Source organism: Pieris brassicae, chromosome 8 (genome assembly GCF_905147105.1).
Source record: "Pieris brassicae chromosome 8, ilPieBrab1.1, whole genome shotgun sequence".
NCBI classification, from domain to species: domain Eukaryota; kingdom Metazoa; phylum Arthropoda; class Insecta; order Lepidoptera; family Pieridae; genus Pieris; species Pieris brassicae.
The window spans coordinates 5,325,706-5,352,635 of record NC_059672.1 but is presented as its reverse complement, the minus strand read 5'-3'; the positions used below and the strand labels follow the sequence as shown (position 1 = coordinate 5,352,635).

The following is a 26,930-nucleotide window of genomic DNA, read 5'->3' as shown; positions in this document are numbered from 1 at the left end:
ATTATGCCATTCCTTCGGGAGCTATAATAGTGAGTTAACAGATTCTTAGTCGACCGCAAAACCACCGTAATAGAATAAACCGGATTCCATTTATTTCAACGCTTCAGGCTTCAAGGGGTTTGAATTAAGTTCCTTTGCAACGTTTCATAAAAAAGTGCATATTCCTTCCTTTAATTCAGAATAGATTGGAATAAATCTTTTGATTACTCGATAACAGAAAGTCTTCAATGGCCTTCGCTGTTGACGAACTTGGAAAAGCTTTTTTCATTTTTCATACTTTTGCCGTAAGACGCGAGCTGTTGGGAAGTTCTTTCAAAGAGATTAACGAACCTAGGGTTCATAAAGAGTTTTGAGGTCAATATTCATGTAACCTCGTTGTTACGCGAAAGGAAAACTTTATGCAGCTGACTCAGTACGCTAAAAGCAAGAAAAAAATCTCAACATTGTTTACTAATATAAACTTTCCGTCCAATTCTTTAAATTCAAAAAAATTATGTCAGTTTCTATTGCTGTTTTTATGGGACAGGAGGCAAACGAGCAAGCTTATAACGCCGTCCATACTCACCTGCAGCGCCGGGGGCTAGTGGGTGTATTGCCGACCTTTCAGGGAATGGTACGACCTTTTCTGGAAGGCCCCGGAGTTGAATCCGTTTGGAAATACCTCTACAGTTTGTGTAACTTAAAAAGAGCTATCTCGTAGAACACCAGGCGTCGAGATAGAGGGGATGGAATTGATAATTTTATGAGAATAAAAAATATTACAATCAATACTATGCTATGAATAGATTTAAATACAGATAATCGAACCTACGCATCACACGAAGTAGAAATTTCCATATAAGATACTCTTTAGAAATGGCAGGTTTCTATACAATAGTTCGTCTTTTAGGAAAGGTACAAAAATCCTAGGTGGGCGTTTACAATTTCCAATATTTCCAGTTTATAACACAATAACTTTTCATAATGTATCAGTGAGTATGGAAAATCTTTACGAAATTTCTTTCAAAATTTACCGAAATACAGTTGGCTTCGCATTGTGAACCTGTATTTACGGATTTTCCATCTATAAATGATAGTTTGGCATCCGAACGGAATGTCGATGTTCCACCCACACGTTTAATGCTCCGAATGTCGGTACGTGAATAAAATGTACTTTGATATAGAACATTGAAATTTCCTCTCTATTCAAATATATAAATGAGTACTACGACTTCTAAAAATGTAAACTAAATATATCACATCTTTAAAGCTTTATAAAGTAAATTCGGGACAGTCTTGATTGATAATTCGAAATAATAATGAAGGTATTTTCAACTAGTAGTTTTGATTATTGTCATTAAATAAATCATTTTCGGTGTTTTAAAATTGGCATTTTATTATTGTTTAATTTAGAAGAATATTTATTTTAACCTAGTAAACAAGTTTTTTCATTAACACTGATTAAAGTATTATTTCAGAATTTCTTAAAAAAACAGTGTTGTTCTAGCATTTCTTGTTCCTGTCTAGTTTAGCAATTTCAAAGAAACATCAAGTTTTCCCACATAAATGTGATGTTGTTGGAAGTTGGGTTAAATGGATTTTTAAGTGTATGTTGTATGTTCACGAAGTTCTTTGAAACTAAAAGTCATATGCAGATTTTCCTTTTCAATTAAAATCGTAAAGGGTATATTCAAACTGTGAGAATAGTTACGTCATATGTCGTTATACATATACGTCAAAAGTTCTCTTAGCCTTTCAGTAGTTTTTGAGATTTAACATGTATTGTTAATCGGTTGAAGTCGGTTACATTTTTTATTAAAAGTTATTCATCATATCATATCATATCATAATTAAAATGTTTTAGTATCAGTTTCACACTATATTTTATCTTTGTGTTAGTATGTGCTCGTTTTAGCCATTACTACCTTCCGAGCGTGACATAACGAATTGCTGTTAGATTCTGGTGAAACTCAACTCTTAGAACAGGGTTAAAATTCTATTATGTTTACTAATACAAAGATGCAATGTTTAATTTCTTGGATTTTAGGTCTGTCCAACAATGTTATTTAATAGTATTTTTTAAAATAAATTAGCTTTGAAAAAAAGCAGAAAAGACCAAAGAACAATAAAGTGTTCAATAGAGTGATCATTCACTCTATTGAACACTTTATTAGTGTGCTCACGTACACTAGGATACCTTGTTTATGCAGACCCTCTCCATTTAAATTATGAGTATTTATGTATAGCACCTTATTAATTACGAGGAGGTTTTGGTTATAAAAAATGGCTTCAGATATAAGCATTTTCAGAAATATATAAAGCAGATATGTCATATTACTCGTTATCATGAAGCTTTATCCATGTCCGTTATGAAATTCCTCGTACAATATCGTCGATATTACAGTTCAGTCAGAAACCTAATCAATTAGTTCTGCATTATAGATATGCCACTGTCACCTACATTGTGCAATGTGCTTCTCCTATTGCTTCAATGAGCTCACGTCAATAATAATTAGCCAATAACTGAACTACGTAATATTGTATCAATTTGCGAGTTAATTAATTAGGTGTAAAAGCGAAAAATTTTACTTTATTACATACACTTTAAAGATAGATACTTTAGGTTATCCTATATATCTTAAAAATAGGGCCAGAATCTCTGGAGTTACTTTTTTACGCATTTCTCAATTAACTTTCTAAAAAAATTAAATGCGTCGGCTTATATATATATATATATATATATATATAATACGTACTATTTTTAATATCTTCAGGCCAATTTGGCCACGGTGGCAGATCTCTATAGAGATCTAAAGAAGAAATAGATAAAGAAATTCCATGACTCTCATAGTATGGGATGGGATATGCGTCAAGATTCGACTGCGAACAGGAGTAAGAACGAAAAGCTTTTCGAAGCTAATTTAAGGCACGGGGATGTTCAAACACTAATTTTCTGACTTAAAACGTAGCTAAAACGAAGGACCAATAATCCGGCTCTATTGGCATTAATTGTAATTTAGCTTCATGGAAGCACCGCTCAGCTGAGTGATAATTGAATTAAAACAAAAGACCGTCACATTGACTAGACTAAATGGCAATAATTTTAAAACTGAAATATATTAAATAATTGATTGCATACAATATAAACGTTTTATGCTAAACTCTTAAGCGTGTGGCGTTTAAAATCTCATTATTATAATTTGTTAAAGGAGGTTTCCAATTCCTCCAATTCCTCCAATTTTGAATTCCTTTATCCCGAAAATTACATTATGCTATCACGGCGAGAACATTTATATATTACCACCTGTGAAGACTTCGTTACGATGTATTATTGAATTTACTACGGTCTAAAGTGTTTGCAGTCTAGACTGTGAGACTTAAATTGATAATTATCACAAAGCAACGTGAACTAGAATTCAAATGTTTAGTCCACGACTATTAATACATATATGTATAAAATTTGTATATGCACTAGCTTGACAAATATAAGTTTAGAAATATGATATGTGGAAATTTCTTGTTCTTTTTTATTTTTCAACAAATAACATTTAAATATATTTTACACAGGAGGAATTAGAATCATCGCTACGCCTCGTCCACGCTGTAGCGACGGGTGCTACGGGCGCTCTATGTGTGACACACCACTACGGACGGTTACGAGCGCCGTTACACGCTACGAGGTGGGACGCTACGAGAGCCCGGGCCGATCTCGCTGCGAATATCTTGCAACAACTTGGCATGGATACCGCTGGTAAAATGATCAACTTATTAAGTATAGGACTATAGAGTCATAATAAACACTTACCTCTTAAATGGCATATTTCCATTATTTGCATAACTCATTTCAAGACATCTATAAAAACCCTTTTTAACGGAAACATAACTGGAATATTTGCCCGAAAATCTGTTGTTAATTTTTTTATGTTTTATATGTATTTTTGTATAATGGGTGATATGGAGGCCGATGATAAGATAACTTCTGAAGTGGAAGAATTTTTACATGAGTCGATTGGTGAGGATAGTAATTTTTTAGTAAACGAAAATGATAATGGTAGTACACTAGCTAATAATCACAATATAGCTTTATTTAATTAACAAAATCGGACTAGTTAACGTTCCACCATATAAATGTTTTCGGTGCAGGATTAAACTAAATATTTTTTGCGGACAACAAGCTTTTAATGCCTTCACAGCTCCACATACATGCTCAGTTTGAGAAAATATCTTTTTGGTAGAATTGATTTTGTTTGAAAGAATAAGGGTGTATATGGACAAATATTAACTTCAAGTAGGTATTCAAATGTCCGCTTGTGAATATATGATATTATTATAGTGTTGTCCAGGGCCTTCTGTAATAGCAATACTGACGCGAACAGTATGAGTAAATGCCTAGTGAGTTTTTGTTCCGCGCGGTCACATCATACTGACAAAACTACATCGAACTTAGATAAGCGTCGTCATTGTTATCACTATTTGAAGTTACAGTACAGATGTAGAATGGGATACACTTTAAATTCAGTTCATCATTAAGATTTTTGAAGTAGCATTCAAATTTAACAGTCCACTAACGTCATAGTTTCAGCCGAGCATGATGTTTTGGCTTACATCTAGAAAAATATTAAAATAAATAAATAGTTTTAATTTTGGCTAAGTACAATTCAATGTAAGTACATATATTGTTCACAGTAAAATTCCTTCCATATTTCTTATGCTGATACGTAAGCTAATGTCTTTGTACGTGCACAGTCTCCGATGTACATCATACGTGCCTTCAAAGATACAGAGCGGAAGCTCATTTTCATTTCCTGTTTATTGAACTTCCGCTTACAGCAATTTTCAGGCGATGTTCGGTTTTAAGTATAGATATATATGAGTATTTCAAAGCTATGCTGTTGGTTCATTGTGTTTATTCAAGATAGCACCATTAAGAAAATAAAAAAGCGATAGCTTGTTATTAAAACAGATACAATGTTTTGAATTAACTTTCATTAAATGCAATGCAGACAAGACTTTTAAGCCATAAGATTTCTTTATTTTTCAAACGTGAGTATATCACATTATTTACCCAACTAAACCCGGAAGTACATACAGCAGTCGTAAGAAGTACAACCTAACTAGGAACATCGAGTGTAGATAATGTAAAAAATCGCATTTATATCCGTTAAAGTTACATTTAAATTAGGATGAACAACACATTAGTACTACGAGATTTATTACATCTTAACAATTATTTTTTTAAACAATTTATTATTTTAATGAAAGCAATCTCATCTTTTGTTTATAAATGGAAGAAATTACTGAGAAATTGTTGCAATTATCCCGCAAAGATCAGTTTCCATTTGACCTCGGGAAAGAGGGTGGAACTTGGCTTGGTGATCTTTTCCGTGTACGATTAATGTTTTACTTAGTTGTTTATTTTATACTAATACGATGTATGAAAATTTTACAAAATACAATTACGTACAATATTTATCATCCAAAATTATTTACTCTTTACTAGCTGTGCTTTGCGATTCCACTCCCCTTATTAGGTCGTAGCACGAATCCTTTCTCGTTACAGTTTTTTAGACAAAGTATAGCGGACCTTGTTGATGATATTGATGTCTTCTATATAACTGTACTGCTCTATTGTCACACCTTTGGTTACACTATCGTAATTTCACACAGAACGATAACTTTATTGAAAATACTCTATTATGTTATTCATTAGGTATTTAACCTAATAAAAGTTTCAACTTTAGAACCCTACGCTAACGGGGTGAAATAAATTATCAAATCAGTCCCGTTTTAAAGCCTATTCAATTATAAAATAATAATATTGCTTATTTTAAAAGTCTAATAATGTTTCAACGTTACGCCTTCCTAAAAGAACTTCATTTATTAGAAGGCTTTTATAATCTAATGAATGTTATTGGTGAGTGCTCTTTTAAGTGCATGTGCCCGCGTTAATGTACATAACTAAACTTTTTCCTCCAGATGTTCTTATAGCGGTCTCAAGAGGGCTAGTGGTGGGTTCAAGCGCATCAGAGAGAGTGGTTGGTGCTCGGGCGATAGCATTACGACCTGATGGAGTAGTTAATAATTCTATCGCCTGGGAAAAGTATGGAGCAGAACCTGTCGCTGGTGTAACACCATCACTGGAGAAGCCACCTGATTCAGAATTTCCTTGGTATATCTCTTAGTTTTGCTTATGAGCCACAGTGAACATAGTGCGTAAATACGCTACAGTGAGAATTCCTATAACTACCTATACAATGTAAATTATAACTAAAGTATTATTTCCCTTTCTGCCAAATAATATTTATACTATGATGAAAAAGACATATCATTATTTTAATTAATACGCTGCAATGAATCAATATGAATGTTTTATGAATAGGGAAGGTTAGTCTTTTAATTACGCGAATCACACATATAACACACACACACACTAAGAATGCTCACATTACTAGTAGTGTGTGCTGTGTGTGTAGTCAATATGTCGTTTAACATGAATATACGAAGTGTTTTTAAACCGAAAGAGAAATCCATTTCGGTAGTGTTATCTTATAAAACATACGCATTGTGACAATATTTTTTCTCATAGGTATGTGTCAGCTCATGAAAGTGACTCTCTTCGATCACCGAAATTCATGCCGTCCTCCCCTGGAGCTGCAATGGAGGGATGGTGGACTTACCCATACTACAGCTGTTCTGCAAAACGTTGGTTGCTGTCATATACAGTGCCTGTTTCTACTGTACGTGGGTGAGTAATAAACGTAATGACAGCTGACTGTATTACTACCAAATAATCTTAAAGCTTTCTGATATATGAAAACTGTATCTTAATTTGGTTTATTGTTGTAGTGTTCGTAATATAATAGTAATTCAGTATTATTCTCTATGGGTCATTGGCTTTAGGTTTCAGCACGTGTTTCCGCAAGTCGGTCGCCTTATACAATTTCATGCGTAATTGGTTTTTAGAATGAAGTCATGCGTTTTGTTCTCCTTCATTGTAGAAGTTAATTTTAATTTTCCATTTGGTAAATACAATGCATGCACAGATTAGGTTAAGATTCTTTTATTTATTTATTTAAAAATTTACTATTGAAACACGTTTTATTTAGAATATAATATAAAATAAAGTTCTCTAGCCGGCCTTGCGCGGTCTGTAATTGAGGTGTGGCCTAATAAGTTTTGGAATTCAGATTTCCAAAGAGGGTCATCTCCACCTTTGAAATTTGACGTTAGAAGGCAAATTCAAGCGTAAGCTGGGTTAACCACGCAATATAGAAGTGAATATATTATATATATACTAAATATAAAATCTGAATTGCAAAGCCAGTGCAATGTGTTAATCGCACTCAAGTGTTGACACCGAATAATTGATTCATATATATTTAAAAATAAGTGATGGTCAATCTTCATATACCATACAATGGCACAACAATCTTTAAGGGTTGGGCCTAAGATTTCGTTCCATGATCGTTTATAATAGGCAAGTAGGTGATCAATCTTCTCTGCTACACACACCGACTACTTTTTGGCTCTAAGGCATGCCGGTTTCCTCAATATGTTTTCCTTTACCTGTTAAATGTGCACATATACAGAAAATCGATTGGTGCAAAGCTGGCAATCGAAACTACGACCCAACGGACACTGCTCACTTCAATCTTTATAAATATTGTAACAATAATGAATAACAGTAGCCAACGTTTTAAATAAAAATCCTGTAAGCTACGTCGTACTATTGGAGACAATTCTTTCTTTAAATAAAGGTAATCATTCCAGTATACGGAAATTCGTTACGGGCTATCAGATAAGATTAAGAGAAGGGTCCTTTAAGTAATAACGCTGTAACAATCTTAAAGTATGGCTGAATTAACGAAATTTATCGAAGAATGCTTTTAAACATTTCGCTTAGTGATTAATCTGATTGATCCGTATCAACCGTATAACAACGATATTCTTTAAGCTTTTTTATGTTTTTTTTAAATTATAGTTGAAGAATTTAATAGATCTCTTAATAGGCACATAGTATGTATATATTTATTAGATCTTTACTTATGATCTTCATTATTTATTTTTTCGTTATATTAGCTAAGGGTGGATTAGTCACTTCCCTGTTTCAGGGTATATGGTAATTGATTTTTTCTGATTTGCTTTCTTTTGATTATAATCTCAGTAAATAGGTAGTCTTTTAATGGTCAAGAATGTGAAAAACTTTGATAGGTACCTTAAAATAATGAACCATTTCTAACTCTTTGTATATTGTGATTCAAAATAATATTATTATTAAAAAAAAATCTCGTGGTAATCATAATTTTTTTATGGTTAAATCTATTCATAGGCAGAATCAATTGTATAGCCAGAACTGGCCACTTACAAACATTGCTATAGGAAACTTTTTTTGAATTACAATTTTAGAACTCTTTGGTAACCTAATGTAGTATACTGCATTTATTTGTCATTTGTTTTTGTGAATTGGCGGCAAATCTAAAACTGTTCTTACTCGTAAAAATTAACTTACTAATTACTAATTCCTAACAAAACAAAGTATATTCGATCCAGTCACAATCTAAGCTCACGTACACCCCACTTAATCCTACATAACCGCACATGTGCAAATTCTTATAACTCGTACCCCATAAACTGCAACGCAAATTAGTTCATAACCATAAGTACCTGGGGCTTACAATAGATGACCGAATGTCCTGGAAAATGCACATTAATTCTGTCTGTGAAAGGCTCAGAGCGATACTTGCCAAAAATTCTGCTACTCCTATACAAAGCACTAGCCGGTATAACAATCAACAACAGTATAACAGTATAACATATGGACTTTCAGCTATGGGAGAACATGAAAAAAATTTCTTAATTAAACATCTGCAATACAAATACGTATTTTAAAAACAATTGCTCCTATACAATTTTAATCACAATATAAAGAGGACTACTACTGGCATTTTTTAAAATTATACCTATACAAGAGAAAGTGCAACTAGGATTATTAAATGAAAACTACTTTACAGAAAATTACCTCAAAACTCACTATCACTATTAAACACGTAGAAGCCAAAAAACTAATTTCTATTACCCAAATACAATAATTTATATGGGAGAAAAACATTAGACTACATTATTCGCTACACTTCTTACTAATATAACAAGAAATAATATTAAATTTAAATTAAAAAAATATTACATTAATCAAACAATTATAAACTATGCATAAAAAGTATTATGCTAATCAGACATTATCGTAATTTAATACATATTCGAATATAAGAACTCACCTGTATTCGAATGAAAATTCTCGACAAGAACACCATGAACTTTCCTAAAACAATCCAGTTGCGATTCAGTTGAGTTTAGGTACCTAAAGTCAATAGCATTTTTTCGTACCATGACCTTCTATAAGCAGAATCGTATTTCCATCGCAAGATCGAATGAAATAACGATAATTTTGTTTGAGGTTTCTATTTAAGTTTTGAAACTTAACTATCAAACTTGCTTGGACAGATGTTTCTATGACAGTTGACACTTATTATTTTTGAACGTTTCCGTCAAATTTTGATAGGAGCATTCAATATCTTGGTGTTTACAAGATTTCAGTTTTACAAACTGTTTAACTTATAAATATGATACATGACAATACTTACGGCATTGTTCACAACATTGTTGTTTTAAAAAAAATCCTATATGGAAGGTATTTCTGATACCCTGAATTCCTGATATCCCTTAGCAAAAGATATTACAAGTCATCTTATAACTGGAAAATCATAAGTACTATAATAAACGATAATAATAATGAATTCCTTCAAATTGTATAAAATTAGTTGATACGAGACAATATGAATATATGTTTATATCCAATTGAACATTGCTTCAAGATATCTTATTATTTACCTATTATAAATTTGAAAAATACCTATGTTTATTTAAACAACAAAAATCAGAGTAGAATTCATGAACATAATGAGGAAATTTTTAGTTATAATAAGAATACTTATTGTAAAACGAAGAACAAGGCGGCGGCTATTTTTGCAGTATTAACCGACAAAATCCTTATGAAGATGTGTCAATAATTATGATATTTTACACACAGAATAATCGTTGAAGAAGTTGCAAGATTAAAATAAAATATTATATATTGGGGAATTATGATTTTGTTAAACCTGCATAATAAATATTATTGAACATAGTTTGTGCAATTATTTGTAGTTACACTGAATCTTCAAAGAATCAAAGTCGTTGATCTATAGCCAATTCTAAACTCGATATCTACTAAGTCGATAGAGGGGAATTGCCTAAACAATGAAGGCCCATCTCCTGCCACTATTTATAATTGATTTAACAAGTTTAAGCGTGGACGTAGCAATCTCAATGATGATCCGCGTGAGGGACGTCCTATTACAGCGACTACTGAAGATAACATCAGTGCTGTGCGACGCATGATAGAAGAAGATAAGTGAGTGACCTATCTGCATATAGGGGCAATCCTAGACATTGGTATGAGTCAAGTTCACAAAATGTTCACGAACATTAAGGCGTCAAGAAGCTCTGTACCAGATGGATCCATCCAATCAAATCCAATCAGCTCAGTGGGTGTTTCCTTTCAAGAATCGGCCTAGTAAAGTAAACCAAGGAAGAAGTCAAGGAAAAAAGATTCATTCTTTAGTCCGAAATTTGTACTAGAAGATGGAAGGACAGTAACTGCAGATTGGTTCGTCAATTGCTGCTTTCCTGTTGCCTTGGGAAAAATTCGACAGCAGCGCCCTCGAAGCAGAATCCTCCTTCACCACGACAATGCTTCAGCACACTCCGCAAAACAGACTGTTGAATATTTGACTATGTCAGGTTTCGATATAATGAGTCATCCGCCATACAGTCTGACTGACGCCCTGCGACTTTTATTTATTCCGAAGAACTAAAAATAAAATTCGAGGTATTCGCATAACAAGCCCTGAAGATGCGGTGAAATCGTACGAAAATGCCATAGAAGAGACCCTAAGAAAGAATTGGTCCACTGCTTTTCTCAGTGGTTCCGTCGAATGCGACGATGTGTCGCGGGGAAGAGAGGAACGGAGATTAATTGGAAAAACAATAAAAGTATTCGCAACTTTCTACACTAAGCGGTTATTCATTTTCTAAACATGTTCAGTGTTACCTAGGTAAAACAACTCAATCTACTCACACTAATATAAAATTATATAATTATTCTTGTAAGCTATCGGTGTATAGAGCACTTACAGCTATTAAAGAATACCACAGCCACGTGAGCCTTGTCAGTAGTTGGTCAATGGTTAAGTGAAATCTGGACAACAATGCTACATACTGTGTAAATCGTTATTTATGTATATTTAAGATATAATAATAGACATAAATATATTTCAGACTTAAAGGAGTAGTATCGTTAGACATAGATATATCCAGTTTGGAAGTGAATCAGTGCGAGGCGTACGAATATGACGACAACCAAATATATTCATTCCACGGCACGCATAAGTGCCCTAATGAAACTACTTATGTGAGTATTGTTTTTATTTACGTATTTACAAGTTCTTCAACAAAAGATATGCTTAATAAATACTAGATAATATGACGTTCCAAATTTTACACATATAAATTTTATACACAGAAACTTATTTTCTACAACAACGTAACAGGCAAGGAAGCCAAAACATAATTAAAACTAAACTAAACTTTTAGCTAAAACTAAATAGAAACATAAACTTAATTAAGAGCATAATAAACATAATTAAGGTAAGTAGTAAGATTGTTATAAACAGTCAATGCTGTTAGTAATTAAATGGTAATAGCTTTCAAAAGTTTTCAAGCATATTTATTAGTCTGTCATATCACAAACTGGCTTAAATTTAAGTTTGAATAAGAAGCTAAAAAGCAAACACTTACTTACCAGCATTGCTGCTACATTATAGGACTTATGTGTATTTTATCGTATTTCTTAATGGGAAAGTGCCTGACCCACGACCTCGATTTGTCGCTAAGGCATGCGTGCGTGTGTTTATTACGAACAAAGAAAGAAAAATTGGTGAACAGCCGGAATTTGAAAGTTTAAAGTCATATAACAGCAAACATTAAATCCAATTTTGTACATCTATTTTGTTAAGCATTCTTGTCTCAAAATTTTAACTAACTTATAGAAACAGCATCACCACATATATGACACAGAAGTATGCCTGAATTCAATATGCACAACGGACCTAATTAGCAAGTGCGGATGATCTATATTTTTATCCTATTTGGGATTGGGATCTTTGAGGATCACACGTGTCTTTGCAATAATTTACTGTAAATATTTCCAGTGTGAATATAAAGCGAACCGCGAAATGACCGCTCGTTATTCGGGATGGGCGCGTGGCTCATACATCTGTAAGTGCAGACCCGGATATTACTCAATTCACCATCCGGAAGGCTTCAACGGCTCACTCGTTGAAGGTATTATGACTTTTTAGATTAAAAATATTAAAAAATATTGGACAAGTAATGTTTATGGCGATATTGTTTGTTCATTAGAACTCCTTGATTTATAAGCACGTGATTAAGTTTTCCTTTTCAACTTAAAATTATTTTTTCCTGTAGAATCGAACTCAGGGGGACAATACCAATAATCAGGTTATGTGCCACGTGCTTATTTATGCACTAAGCCATGAAGGCATAAAAATATTCTTTAATTTATTGGTGTTAACCCGCCAAAAAATTCTGTACTTTAAAGTTTAGCCTAATTCTGTTACGGCAAATTGTGTAAAAGACTTTAATACTTGTATTATAAATAACAAATTTACTATGATTTACAATGCAAAAACTTCGAAGAAATGTAAACTTTGACAGTAATTCATTTTAATAAGGTCCTAAGTTACGGTCTAACATGTCTTTTAGTACGTAAAGGTATAATTCAACCTTCGTTACTGACCGGAAAGTAGCTTTATTTCCTCCCTTTTTACCTGTATACACAATATAGTCTTAGTTTTCATTTATGTAAGTTATAATTGTTAGGTGGCTGTATGTAAAATTATTACACATTAGGAGTAGGTGTATAAATCGGTTTAATTTGACAAAATAACTTAAATTAGAATTTATGTAACTAAACATTTCTGTTACAAAAATTGGTTGTTTCAATTAAATTTTGAACACGATTCTATACAAGTGAGTATAAATTCAATCTTTTAAAGAACGAACAGAACATATGTCAATAGGTATCTATAGGACGGACTTACTTCTTATTACGAGAAGTAGTTCAATGATCTAGTAATTACTATAATACATTGTAATTCTTCCATGTAACAAAATCTCATTTGCTGTGTCATTTGTCAGTTGCATATCAAGAATTTGAAGAGAACGGCGTAGACATTTGGAATGAGCCGTACGAATGTTTGAAATGTCAACCCGGATGTGACTCTTGTCGGGGACCGGAGCCATGTCTCGCTACGTATAATTGGCCGTTTCGGTAAGTTTAATTTACGTAAATTTATCACGTTGCGTTAGATTATGATTTTAAAATACATTTGACTAAAACAAATAGTTTCAAATTCATCATCATCATTCCAAGCATTTTTTAGATTTTAAGAAATGTTATATAACGAATGAATATAAATTGTATATGGCCAAATGGTAACAAAAATGTAAAAAGATTGATTAATCACCTGCCTGTAGGCTTGTCTGAGACCTAAAGCAATGTGTAGGCTAGATCATTTTCAGTTGCCTCTAAAATTCAGTATGTACTTATAATTTTTGACTACATTCTTACGTCTTCCAGGATATCTCTCCTAGTGATATCAGTGAGTTGTGCGGTAATGACGGTAGTACTAACAATCTACACGCGCCATCATAGACGAGTCAAAGTGTTTCGCGTCGCCAGCCCCGTCTTCCTCTCTATCACTCTTCTTGGATGCGCTATCATGTATATGGAAGTTAGTGGGAAATAATAGCCTAATAAGTGATACAGAATATATTAATTACAATTATTTGATATAAAGTCACTGAATATTTCACATCTACCCCAATTTACCTTGATAAGCATATAGATTTTTAAAGATGTATTGAATTAATCAGCACGGATTATAAACTAGACATTGAATAGTTTCACTGATATATAAAAATTATAGCCAGTTACAGTTTATTAAGATCAGTTCACTGTTCAGTATAACTTTACTATGTTGAGTCAAGATAATCAACTTTTAGCAGAAGTAATGTATTTTTCGTGTATTCGTCAGATGTCCATAGATAAAAAATAATTTGCTTTCAGATGGCCGCAATCTTTCCAGTTCTTGATATGTATTCGTGTATAGCGACAAAGTGGACACGTCATATGGGATTTTGTATCACATACACCGCGCTACTAATGAAAACTTGGAGGTAACTTTATTAGGAAATAATTTTATTACCAGCACTATTATTTATAAAACTAAATGAATAACTAAACTTAACCTAATAAAAGGAGTTTTATTCTGTATATATAACATTACGAAGTTAGGTAATAGGGTTTGGGGGAAATATTTTGGGGTTGATCAAGTGTTTCGCCGTTTTTCACAAAAAAATCTTAAGGATATATGTGCCCGTCAATTGAACACACAATACTTATAATGATTTATACTAATAGAAAAAAAAATATATGACGACTTTTACAGGGTCTCTCTAACGTATCGCGTAAAGTCAGCGCACAAGCTAAAATTAACAGACAAGCAGCTTCTCCAATGGATGGCTCCAATACTCCTGATCATGCTGGTCTACCTCGGGACATGGACTCTATCTGCACCGCCCGATGCCGAAGTGGTATGTATAACAAGTGGTATATTACAATAACCAGTGACTCACATCTTTGATTTTTTAGTTCAAAGACCGGCCAGATCGACGACCTCAAAGCAAGAATTCATTTCTTATATAGAAATAAAAAGTTCCGGTCTTAATTCAAATTCACGACCAAGGGAACCACACGGTTTGCCTAGTCTTTTTCTACAGCGTATTTCTAGATATATAAATCTCTATAGAAGCTTTTTAATTTTAAAACTACATTTAGCTATCCACTTATTCGCTATGGTAAATATTTTTAAATAATACAGTACAGTTATCTATTATTAGAATAATCCTAAAACCATTTCTAAAATAAATTTCATTAACTGCCTAATTTAGAATATATATTTTTTTTATTTTAACGCGTTTATATATCCCTTGTAATATTGTTAATCCATAATCCATTGTTTGTAAAGCACGTGAAACGGCACAAGTGAAATTTAACATAAATCATAATAAAATGTAACAATTAAGTAAACGTGTGTAAAATTAGGAAAACTGCGTTATTTTTGCGTGTTTTTAATAATTTAATGTTATTTCCAGATAACTGACAACCGAGGACTTAAATTCAAACAATGTACATATAACTGGTGGGATCACAGTTTAGCAATTGGTAAGAAAACATAACGTTTACTTGATTTTGTACAATTAATAATTAGTAAATAATAAAGTATTCGTAACGTTATACAATGTTATAAATTCGTGTAGAGCTACGTTGTTGTTATTTAAACGCTTACATTGTTGTTTTAAAATTATATTTCTCTACTTGCATGTAATTCAATTTAAGTAAATGATACAATTAATTTTAAAATTCCTGTACACACAAAAATAAGATGATTTATAAAATTCTATGACGCAGTTCCAAATTTTAATTGGCTTGTGATGACCTTCAATATTCTTATTCAGATAAGATATCCAGAGGAAGCTATATTATCAATGCGAACTTGTGAAAATTGAACCTAACTATCCTTCTCAAAGACTTAAGAACTATAGATTCTCCACGAAAAAAATACTAGTCCTAAAAAGTTATCATAATTTGATGTGTTTTTGGACAATGTTGTATATGTACCTACTATTGAATATTATTTAAAAACAATTCTCTAAACTATTAATTAATTTAAGTTATATATTTTTAGGTGAGATTCTGTTCTTGTTATGGGGTGTACGCGTGTGCTATCGCGTACGTCACGCCGAAAGTCTATACAACGAGGCTAGATTAATATCTATAGCCATTTACAACATCTTCACAGTCAATTCTTTAATGATTGCTTTTCAGTAAGTGTTTTTTTATAAAAAGAAATAAACGCCTCAGGAAATTTCACTTTTTTTGTATTTTGTCGCCATGGACTCGGTAAAAATTTTATATTTACAAATATGGTAGTAAAAAAATTACCTATTTTACATTTACCATACGTAATTTGCCTATATTTATTATATTTCTGTTATGTAAATAGTATATTTTAATTTACTTAAATAAGCGGTGTTCTACCTACTTATAGGAAAAAGATAAGAAAATAGGGTAAAGAAAAGCATACAATTTTTAATTCAGAGTTATATTGAATAATTGTAATCAGCCATATAACCATAACTGTCTGAAGAATAGATGGAAACAGAATTATCAGTTTCACTAACCGTAGATATAATTATTCGGTCCATCTCACATCTCATCTCATCATCCACAAGGCCGTCATTTTTTAAATATTCCTCCTCTAAATGTTCGACTTGCGTGCGCTGAGCTGTCCAATCTTCCGCCGTAATAGACTCAAAGGCCTCTTCAGTTATGTTATGTATTTGTTCAATTTTGTTGTAAAAATGAATTTATATCATAAAAGTCCCATCAATACAGCAAAACATTATGTGGCAACTCTAAAAAGTACCTGTTATGGCAGCGACTTTCTTCCGAACATTGTTTAGTGGTATTAGAACATCTTGATTCTTTTGTTCCGCTTCACAAAACTCTTACCTTCAATATCATTTCCCAAGCCGAACTTTTTACAATTTTGGGCATTGTAAACAAACCTTTAAATGCAATAAGCTAGTTAAAAACTCACAAAAAATCTACGACAACAAAGGAACTTAATAACATCAACGAATGACAAAATTGTCGATCTGTCAAATTTAGTTCCAAAAATCACCGCGGGACTTCTTTCATGAAAAAGACTCTAGTAGATAATATTAAATAACGTCCCGAAATTTGTGCTATTAGATGAGAAGTGTATTAAACGATACATAACTATTAACACACACGTGTGTAATATTATATTTATAATTCTCGTGATGGTTTCTTAAACTAGTATTACGTATTTTTATATTTATAAGCTCCTTTTTATAAGCTTAATTTTTAATCTCAATAAGATGTAACTAAACGCTTAAAATCCGTTTATAATTAGACAATACATGTAGGTGTTGCTTAAACAGTTTTTTTGATGAATTCGTAACTCAGTCTTAACAATGATAGACAAGGTTAATATACGCTAGTAATATATTACTATTAACCCGGGAAACCAAATATGAAATCGAAAACCTCACATGAATTGACGGGCTAGAATTTTTGAGGAGATTTTTATCGAAATCGAAATTTAATATTAAAATCATTTCGTATGACAAAGGACATTTTACGAAGCACAATTATAAATATTTATAGCTCTCGCTCTCGCTTCCCGGTACATGTTCACAGAGAGCATGAAGAAGAAGCGAAACGGTTGATCGGATTAATCTGTCACCAAAAATTCTAAAGTGTATTTTGTATTAGATGTTTAATAATAAATAAAATACTTTTTCAGCCTTTTAATTTTACCCCGAGCCGGTCCAGACATAAAGTACTTACTGGGTTTCATAAGAACCCAACTCTCCACATCAACTACCGTCCTATTGGTATTTTTACCTAAGGTAAACTATTTATTTTCTCAAATATCTGGCTTATATTTGAAGGAGTTTATTACAGAATATAACAGTATATAATTTTAAATATTTGAGCGATCATTCGTAAACTATTTCGAATTATCGACTACCAACAAGACGTTTATTCTGGATTCAAAATGATTTGTGTGCGATTTACGTAGTACGACTGCTTTCAGCTGAGTTAAAATCCTGAACGTATATTATGTACTATGTCTACGCACTATTCTTGTCTTGCATTACTATTATTTAAAATATTTTTCACTCTAACAACTACCAACTTTAATTAAGAAAATTAAGCGATAACAAACATTTGTAGATTTAAAATATATTTTGGAAATCTTCTTTATAATAATTAATGCGAACATAAGATACTATGTATATTATTTGTAGGTTTTACGCGTTGTACGCGGCACAGGAGATACATGGGATAGCCGAGCTCGAGCACGTGGCGTGCCTGCCTCTTCTTCACTCAACGGGATTGGACTAGTACCAGATGATCCACCCGATCTTTACCAGGAAAATGAACAGTTAAAGGTATTAAAAAACTTATGGCCTCAAATCTAACTAGAGCTATTATATATCAGAAAGTACTAACTACTCTAAAAATACTCTTCTGGCAATTCATAATTTTAGCAATAACACAGATAAAATGAGTTATGAAGTTTTGTATATCTGGGAAAGATATTTATATAACTAAACATGTGTGAAACGAACAAAGATCTTTTTCAAAAAAAATTGCATGACGAAGTTTAAGAAGTAATGAAATTTTATAAAAAACAGTGAATTTGTAATAATTTAACTTATATAACTCTTAAATTTTGAGTAAAATAATCTACGGATTTATAATAACTTACTTTCAGGAGGAGGTTCAGAAGTTAGCCGCCCAAATCGAATTCATGAAGATAGTTCAAATGGAGATGCACAATCGCCACTTGCGACCAAAGCCCGGAGGATACTTCAGCGCCAACGCGACTACCATGCCTCAGAGTCCTATGCACTCGAAGACACTCAATATTTCACAAGTACGTATACATTTAATATGAATTACTAAGCTATCCGTGAATTTCTACATCCCAGATTTTTTGTATTTCGAATTGATAATATACAGTAAAAGGCTGTCGCAATGAACGGTGATGGCGATGGTTTTTATTTAATAAATACAAAGCATTTTTTTACTAAATATGTTATATGTTATGTTTATTGTTATGATTTCGAAACAAAGATTACTATGATATTAATGACTGAAATGTGGTTGATACAAAATTGAACTCATGCTAGTGTTGTGGGTAATTAGATTACAATTATTCCATGGTACGTTTAAAACATTTTTTTGAAGTAGTCTGTTATATCTAATCAAACAAAATTCGTATAATACCTTAAGTCATCCCTGAGGTCGTAGGTTCGATCCCCGGCTGTGCACCAATGGATTTTCTTTCTATGTGCGCATTTAACATTAGCTCGAACGGTGAAGGAAAACATCGTGATGAAACCGACTTGCCTTAGACAAAAAAGGTGGACGGCGTGCGTCAAGCAACAAATGATCCTATACAATTTACAAATGATCATGAAACAGATACATAAATCTGAGGTCCAGACCTAAAAAAGGTTGTAGCGCCATTGATATGTAAGTGGGTGTGCATGCTTACACTGCTTGCATACACTTTGTATTTGAGAGGAAGTAAGCTTGTGCTGTGTTTGTGTTATCTGGATAGTATGACTATCTCAGAATCCGTAGATTGGCAAAAATTTCCGACTAAAGAATGAGGCAATCATCTTTTTTCCTTGACTTCTTTACCTTAGATGGCCGATCCTCGAAAAGAAACACGCAGTGAGCTGATTGACTTTTGGTTTCGGGTTCGTAGAAATATATCCAGCTTTTATCACCTGTGACGATGTCAAATATAGCATTTAAGTCACCGCCGTTGAGCTTATCTAACATTATGCGAAAGTGTTTCTGGTCGTCGGTTAAAGTATTTTAATTTCAGTGTTACCCACATATAATTATAGAATAGAACCTAAACTCCCGAAACGTTGTGTAATTAATGTGCAATTCGTTTTGATATCCGTTTAAGAAGTTTAATGAAAGTTATTATTATATTTTTTAATTCAGGAGAATACGGAGTGGGGACCCGTTTGACTGGTGGCGCTGAGTGATGGCTGGTGTTGGCCTGGTCCGGCTGCGAAACGCGTACTTACAGCTGTAGACACTAGACCGCCTGCTTTTGTATAATTATATTAAATTCATAAATGAGACCTAGAACAGAACTATTTCTATACAGGTCTTCCTTGTCTTGCAGATTGCTTGAACAATAACTGACTTCAACATTTAAATAACTATGAAATCTGATTTAACTGATTGTTATTTAATAGTCCATATCTATAGAATTCCTGGATTGCAACAGCAGCTAGCTGTATGAAGTTGACTTAATAACAAAATTACAGTATGTTTTTAGGTCCCAAACATGTATTATTGTTCTTGAAGACCATATGTCATAAATACCCAACACTGTCTTTAAGTCCAGCTACATATAGGCTTTTAGAAACCACTAATATAATTGTAACTAGAACCTAACAAGCGAAAGGAAAAATAAGTAACTTCAGAAAAAAAATTTTGCTACACTGAAAAATACTCAAACCACCTTTTATTTTTATCTCACCAATAAAAATTCTAGTCATTAAAGTTGCCAGTAGTTATATAAGTTAGATGTAAAAAAAATATATAGATAAAGTCAAAAGGCTGCATATTTTTCTTATTGCTTTTGTTTCACTGTGAAGGTACCTTAGTTTTAGCCAAATAGCATATCAAAAACATTGGTTAATATTTTTCAACTAAAACTACTTTGCAAACATAATGTTTCATGTATGTTTACTTCCACAATATATATAATCAATTATCAATATATACAGCACTTTAATTGGTTTAAGTACAGCAATTGCTGTTTTTCTTATGTTTTATTTGTTAGTAAAAGCACTTATAAGTTAGAATATCACCATCAGATCCTGTCAGATCTGAGATAATATAGAAATATTCAGACCATGAGTGTTGTCATCTAGACAATAAATTCAAATAACTGTATTAAATCTTTTTATTAAAATTTAACCTCTATAAGAGATGTACATGTTTATGTAAATAATATGTCTAAAAAAGCATACATTCTAAAATGTATATATTAAAGAGATATCTTTACTTTGCATTGTATAGTAAATTGTATCCACTTAATATGTTATGTATATTGTCGTGATTTCCTTTCAATTTATTATAAAAATACTGTAGACCCAAACGACAGTCTAATGATCTCTATCCTGAAATGGAAAAGAAACAGATGCAAAGTTACTTTGTAATGATTATAAGTACTAAAAGGAAAACTCAGATGGCAATTACATTCTATGTTTTGTATTAGATTTCCAACCAGACAAAATGTCATTTATTTATGAAACACAATAGACACTTATGAATCTCAATAATAAACTTAAATAATAAATGTTATGTTGCTACTTCCTACAGCAGGAATAGGAAACCTAGGATACACCTTAAAAATCAATACTCTTCTTAAATTGATTGGATGCACCTTAAAAGTATGTTGTAATATATGATGGTATAAAATGTCAATTTTCTTACAATTGAACAAGTCAATAAAACAGATTATTCTTACAAAATATATTTTTGTAAAGACAATAATTATATCATTGTTTCAATAATTTTCTACAAGACAAAAATAAACACTTTTAAATGAAAATAATTTTCTTTGTAATGCAGAATGTTTTAGCTTTTTCATGTCTATTCGTAAGTTTGCTAGCAGTATACTTTTTTGATGTGACAGTTGTAACGTAAACTAGTTATTGAAATTTGCCATACAGGCTCAAAAAACATTCCTTATATGGTCATGCTTGTCATGTTGTTGTAACCTAAGTGTTAGTTGATGTCTTAGTAAATTCAGCATCAATGCTCATTATTTTTGTAAATGTTACTTTTTCATAGAATTGTAAGACATAAATGTGATATAAATAGTTTTTATTAGGATTCAATACCAGATACAATTTGGGATTGAGTTTTTAATATTTATGACCACAAACTAGACTAAACTGTCGAATTGCCCAATTTAGAAAATGGAAAAGATTGATGATTATGTTCAGGAATATAGCATAGTTTGTATTAGCATTACAAATTATTAATTTTAAATTTATATGCTGTTGTTACTTTGATGTAGATAAAAAATTAAGAAGTGAAATATTACAACACATACAAATTGTATTTGGTTATTTTAATAAGAACTAATGATGTTGGTAGATAGTATGTTAAAAATTTATTTACACTTTTAACTTTACTTGCAGATAGTAATTGTGCCAAGCTATAAAAACCTTTTAGACTATGTTTTCATTTATGAAAATATATTTTATGGAGGAACTCATAAATGTTAAACAAGTTTGTGTAATAGAATGAAATAAATGTTGTTGTTCTCAGTTATAGATGACGATGTGTTTTTACAAAAAATAAAAAGTACCTGTTAATATGTTTTTTATAATACCAATACCTATGCAGAACTCACCAGAAGTGTTAGTATGTACAGATAATACGATATAAAAACTATTAACAAAACAGAATGTAAATATTGAGAATGTAAACTGGTTTTACAGCTAGTCAAAAAAAATATTTGCATTAACTTACCATTTTACCACCCATAACATACATTGGGAATTGGAGCATGGTTATTGTAATAATGTAAAAAATTATATTTTCACCCTTTAAATATATAGCAATTTTTAGTATCAATATAAAGTAAGATTTAGTCATGACTCCACATAGCAAAATCATAATGGAGTTAGTCATAATTCCCATAGTCTTTCAAATCTTTTTCTACAATAGGTACTACTATTTACACTGAGTCTTTAATTTACTTTTATTTTATTATTTACTACAGTCAAAACTGTTTACAACAACATCATTTAGAACAACATACCAGTTATATTGACCAAAGTCAAAGGTCCCAGCTGAATTCTACTGTATTAGGTTCTTAATAACAACATCATCAGATGTTACAAATATTGGTTTTTATGACCAAATATGAGTAGACCCTTGGATGTCTATATAATAGATTTTCGACTGTAATTATTGTTATTTTGCACTTACCCTAATCTTTATACAATTTATCATCAATTTCAATAAATGGCAATCTTGCACTTAAAAACTGAACTTTGTTAATCATAGCTTTAACTGCATCTGGACTTTCTAAATTCCTTTGCATCACATCAACCACTTCCATATCTTTTTTTGTGAGTTCTATAACATCTTCAATTGACGATAACTCTTTATCTTCTTTAGATAACCAAGATTCCATCAATGCACCCCGCAGCACTTTTTTCTTGAGATTATTTACTTCTTCATTCAACGAGCTATACTCTGTTTCAGAAATCTGCTTAGACTGTTCGTCATCTTCTGGTAAAAGTACATTTGGCGGTATGTTTAGCATTTTTTCAATTTCAGTATCAATAACAACCAATGCTGCGCTAGCTTTATCACAATAAAGACGAATAAGTTTCTCGCGTGTATGGGCTAATAAAACTTCATCAGTTTCGTTCAATCCTAAAGTATTGTGAACACCGTAAAAAGCCTTTGTTACTGATGCACGTATCTTATCTTCTACCATTTGTCGAACAGCTATTTTCAGTCGTTGAGACCCAAAACCAAAGTGCTGGGTTTCATACTCCTCTTCAGTTCCACCAGACCATTTTTTAGTTTTTATCATTGTGTTTGATATGGCGCTACAAGCACAGGTAAAACCTTTATATGATAATATAGAACGTTACTATATTATAGAAACCAATTGTACGTTATGCTGTTTTAATATTTCAAGTAAAAGTAAACTTTTAAAGATTTAAGCCTACTTTGACCGTTAGTTAAAACTTGAAATCAAGGCAACTATAACTTCAAATTCAGTTCATAAATAAGTACAATAATCAATGTCAATTGACATATATGACATAGCGCCTGTCATACAGATAAGGAATAAATATTTCAAATTACAAATTCAAACGCACAGCTAAAAATAATTACGAAAAATCACATTGAACCAAACAAATAAATATTTTGTGATAACCAAAATATGTGGTTATATTCAATTGTTATCGAGAGAGAGAGTCGAGACTCATTCTGATTCTGATTTCTGTACGTCAAAAACGTGTATGATTTGATATTTAACATTGAGTCATGACCTCAGAGCAAGAACTGAAACTGAAGCTAATTAAAAAATGAAAATAGTCATCTAGGTATTTGGATGTAAACGCTTATTCAGATTCTAATTATGTTTTCGTCGGCCGTATACATTAATTATTACTCAGTTAAGTGATAGCGTTTCTTTGCCATATCATGTATAATAGATGTGATTAGTGTGTGAAAAATTATTTGTTAGAATACAAAAATATATTTTTTATTTTCCTAAAGATTTATGGTCATTGTTAATTGTACTTTTACATAAGTGTTGGTAAGTCTTGTTTATTGGATGATGAAAGTCGCATACAGACTGAAACAAAAAAAAAAAAGAATTTACAGGTGCTAGGAAACGGCTAAAAGGGAAACCTTTCGTTTCTTGAAACCAATTTTGGTTTTAAGATAATGAGACGACTGTAATTTTAATTTTTAAGTTGAATATCAATTATTAATTTTGATGAAAAAGACAATGATTAAAAATTTTAATTTATTATATTAATTTAAATCGAATTAAATTAATATCTTATTTAATTTTACAAAATGATCAAATAAACATTAATTTCATTTTCTCCTACGTTAAATCATATGAATGTATGTGTCAGTCTCTTATTACTGTCGCTTTTTTCTTAGACTTTAAAAAAATGACAACGATGCTTAAGAATATTTCACGTCATAAAATCCTTTCATTTGTAAGTTATTGCAATAAATACATAAGCAAAAATTGTCGTAACTTACATAATATATTTTGTGCTTGATGTCAAGTTTGATCAAATTTTTGTTTAGAGCTTATTATAGTAGTAACAATATTAAACATCTAGCTATATTTTAAATTTTATTAATTTTAATTTTTTAAAAATTAAAGATAAAAAGCCCTTAACGTTGAGCATAAACGTGATAAATAATTATTCTATTCTAAAATAATCTAATAATATATCTAAAATAACGAAACATTTGTTCAGCAACACCACACCATACAAGATTTCATTTAAGATCTTAGATCTAAATTTAATTACTTTATCATATATTATGCCATGCTATTTAGCATGGCTATAATGACGCATGTTTGCCATTCTAGCGCATTTCTATCCAGCTAGTTTTTGTTTTAGGACTTATTATATATTAAAATAAAGTCTTAAACTTCAGAAAAAGGTGGTGGATTCATACTTGCTGCCTTGCCTTATATATGGAGCACATACATGGATTTTCAAAAACACAAAAGCCAATATACGTTCATGTCAGCATGCGACAGAAATAAGTATTCTAGGAATTTTATTGCGCGATAAACATAGAAGTGAAGGTAATCGCTGAAAAACAAAAAAAAATGCTGAGCAAGATGCCCTAAAACTTAAATGGACAGGGCACGTGGCCCGTTATACAGATGATAGATGGTCTAAAAGATTAACCGAATGGACTGGTCCAAAAGAAACAAGGGGAGACGTATAACGTAGAGCGATCGACTGACGGGATCGAATAGATAGCTGAAATAAAAAATGGATGACGAAGGGACGAAATAAAATAGGCTGGAAAAAGGTGCCGCATATTAAATTAGTATTAATTATATAAGGAAGTAATAATTTCATTTATATCTATTGATTAATAAAAGATTATTATTGTATATTTAAATATCATATTATTTATTTATTATACCGTCACTTATTACCGTTATTTGCATTTGCATTTCTGTGCTGGATATTTTTGAAAAAACGGAGAAGCGACACTTTTTATCGCAATTATTATAAATAAACCTCTTACTTTGTTATTCAAAATTAGGACATAAAACAGTACATCTATATTTAAAGAAGGACACGTGCCATAACATAACTTGTGCTCATTGCTGACTGACATGAATATAATCTGTGACCATATTACTAACAAAGAACACATCTCACTCTTTAGTTCACAGTTCACACTGTGCACTTCACCGATCGGTGCTCTCTATTGAAGGTCTATACATAACAGTTCTCGGTTCGCCGTTCATTTCAGTTATCGTGCATACGGAGTAAAGCGTTCATGTTTTTATCTCTACGTGTGATAACAAATATAAACAAAATCGAGTTTCCTAACTAATAAGTTATAGTTTACAACTTACCAATAAGCAACTGTGTTTTCACTTTATAATTTGCAATATATTTGTTGTTCTTTAATAGTTGGGTCTTACTTTAGCTTATTTTTTTATATCTCGACCGCGTGTGGCGGTGTTTACAAAGTTTGTATTGTTTGATATCGTGTTTAGTTTTGTGTGTGTTTCACCCTGACCCTGTGCAGTGCAGTGCAGTGACTCATTAAGAGTGTGAGGTAAGTTATAAATTCTCATATGCATTATATTAATACAATCACTAATTACTAATGCTGACGCGAACTGAAAAAAATCTCTACGCAAGAGTTCCGATTCTTTACGACCAAACATTTTCTTTTTTATTAGTTGATTCTCAAATCATATACAAAGAAGCTATATTTACAAGAATAACAACGGAATAGTTTTGTTGGCCTTGTGTTTACCTAGGAACTGTAAAGTTTAAACTTATGCAACTTTTGGAAATATAAATATGAATACGCCGTAAAACTGCGTATTTTTTCAATACAATACGTACATACGTAGGAAACAAAAAAATACCACCAAAATCGCTGATGCCAATCGCTATATAGATTTTTCTTATCGCCGTGATTATTTTTACGTATCGCGTATTCCTAGAAAGAATAAAAAGTTAAATAATTATTTTGCTGAGTACTTTTAACTTCGTCACTTAATTAAAAGTTATTTAGAAACGATTCGAATATGAATCTTGTTTGATTTGATGATTTAATCAGAAAGTACACCTGGTCCACAAATAGGTAGTCAACATTAAAATTACATGTGACTCTACAAACATAACCTTACTTAAGAAATGTGTGCGATTTGATAAAAAGTTTAAAATTCATGCAGGAAAACAGGTTTTGCAAGTCACCAGAACTAGTATCAAACTAAACGGGCCTAATATGCGAATTATGATATATTGATAACGAAAATATTCAGTTAAAGGATAACGGACTTAAATACTTATCCTGATGGAAC

At 31.7% G+C, this 26,930-nt stretch overlaps 3 protein-coding genes across 5 annotated transcripts in view; 2 read left to right on the top strand and 1 right to left on the bottom strand.

Annotated features, from left to right (window-relative positions):
- LOC123713515 (probable G-protein coupled receptor CG31760) overlaps window positions 1–20,753 on the top strand; it is a 40,826-nt gene extending 20,073 nt beyond the window's left edge. Inside the window, exons 3-17 of the mRNA XM_045667222.1 lie at window positions 3,547–3,730; window positions 5,956–6,148; window positions 6,566–6,724; window positions 11,356–11,488; window positions 12,288–12,420; window positions 13,297–13,429; window positions 13,739–13,892; window positions 14,228–14,337; window positions 14,610–14,754; window positions 15,316–15,385; window positions 15,909–16,047; window positions 17,556–17,661; window positions 18,064–18,207; window positions 18,534–18,695; window positions 19,784–20,753. Of these exons, the coding sequence (XP_045523178.1) occupies window positions 3,547–3,730; window positions 5,956–6,148; window positions 6,566–6,724; window positions 11,356–11,488; window positions 12,288–12,420; window positions 13,297–13,429; window positions 13,739–13,892; window positions 14,228–14,337; window positions 14,610–14,754; window positions 15,316–15,385; window positions 15,909–16,047; window positions 17,556–17,661; window positions 18,064–18,207; window positions 18,534–18,695; window positions 19,784–19,810 (1,992 nt within the window). The 3' untranslated portion in view covers window positions 19,811–20,753. The remainder of the gene's footprint in view (window positions 1–3,546; window positions 3,731–5,955; window positions 6,149–6,565; window positions 6,725–11,355; window positions 11,489–12,287; window positions 12,421–13,296; window positions 13,430–13,738; window positions 13,893–14,227; window positions 14,338–14,609; window positions 14,755–15,315; window positions 15,386–15,908; window positions 16,048–17,555; window positions 17,662–18,063; window positions 18,208–18,533; window positions 18,696–19,783) is intronic.
- Window positions 20,754–20,784: 31 nt separating this feature from the next.
- On the bottom strand, window positions 20,785–23,580 carry LOC123713516. Its single transcript, XM_045667223.1, has 2 exons — window positions 22,802–23,580; window positions 20,785–20,976 (listed from the first exon to the last, which is right to left on the bottom strand). Exon 1 carries the CDS (start codon window positions 23,415–23,417, stop codon window positions 22,803–22,805), a length of 615 nt encoding a protein of 204 aa, XP_045523179.1. The 5' UTR covers window positions 23,418–23,580; the 3' UTR covers window positions 20,785–20,976; window position 22,802.
- Window positions 23,581–25,828: 2,248 nt separating this feature from the next.
- The window catches only part of LOC123713873 (dual 3',5'-cyclic-AMP and -GMP phosphodiesterase 11), a 155,412-nt gene continuing 154,310 nt past the window's right edge, over window positions 25,829–26,930 (top strand). For 2 of the 3 annotated variants that reach the window (XM_045667784.1, XM_045667785.1), the window contains exon 1: window positions 25,832–26,173. The gene's annotated coding sequence lies outside the window, so the exon portion shown is untranslated. Of the gene's footprint in view, window positions 26,174–26,930 lie in introns of all 3 variants that reach the window. The other variant, XM_045667778.1, reaches the window with a different exon arrangement.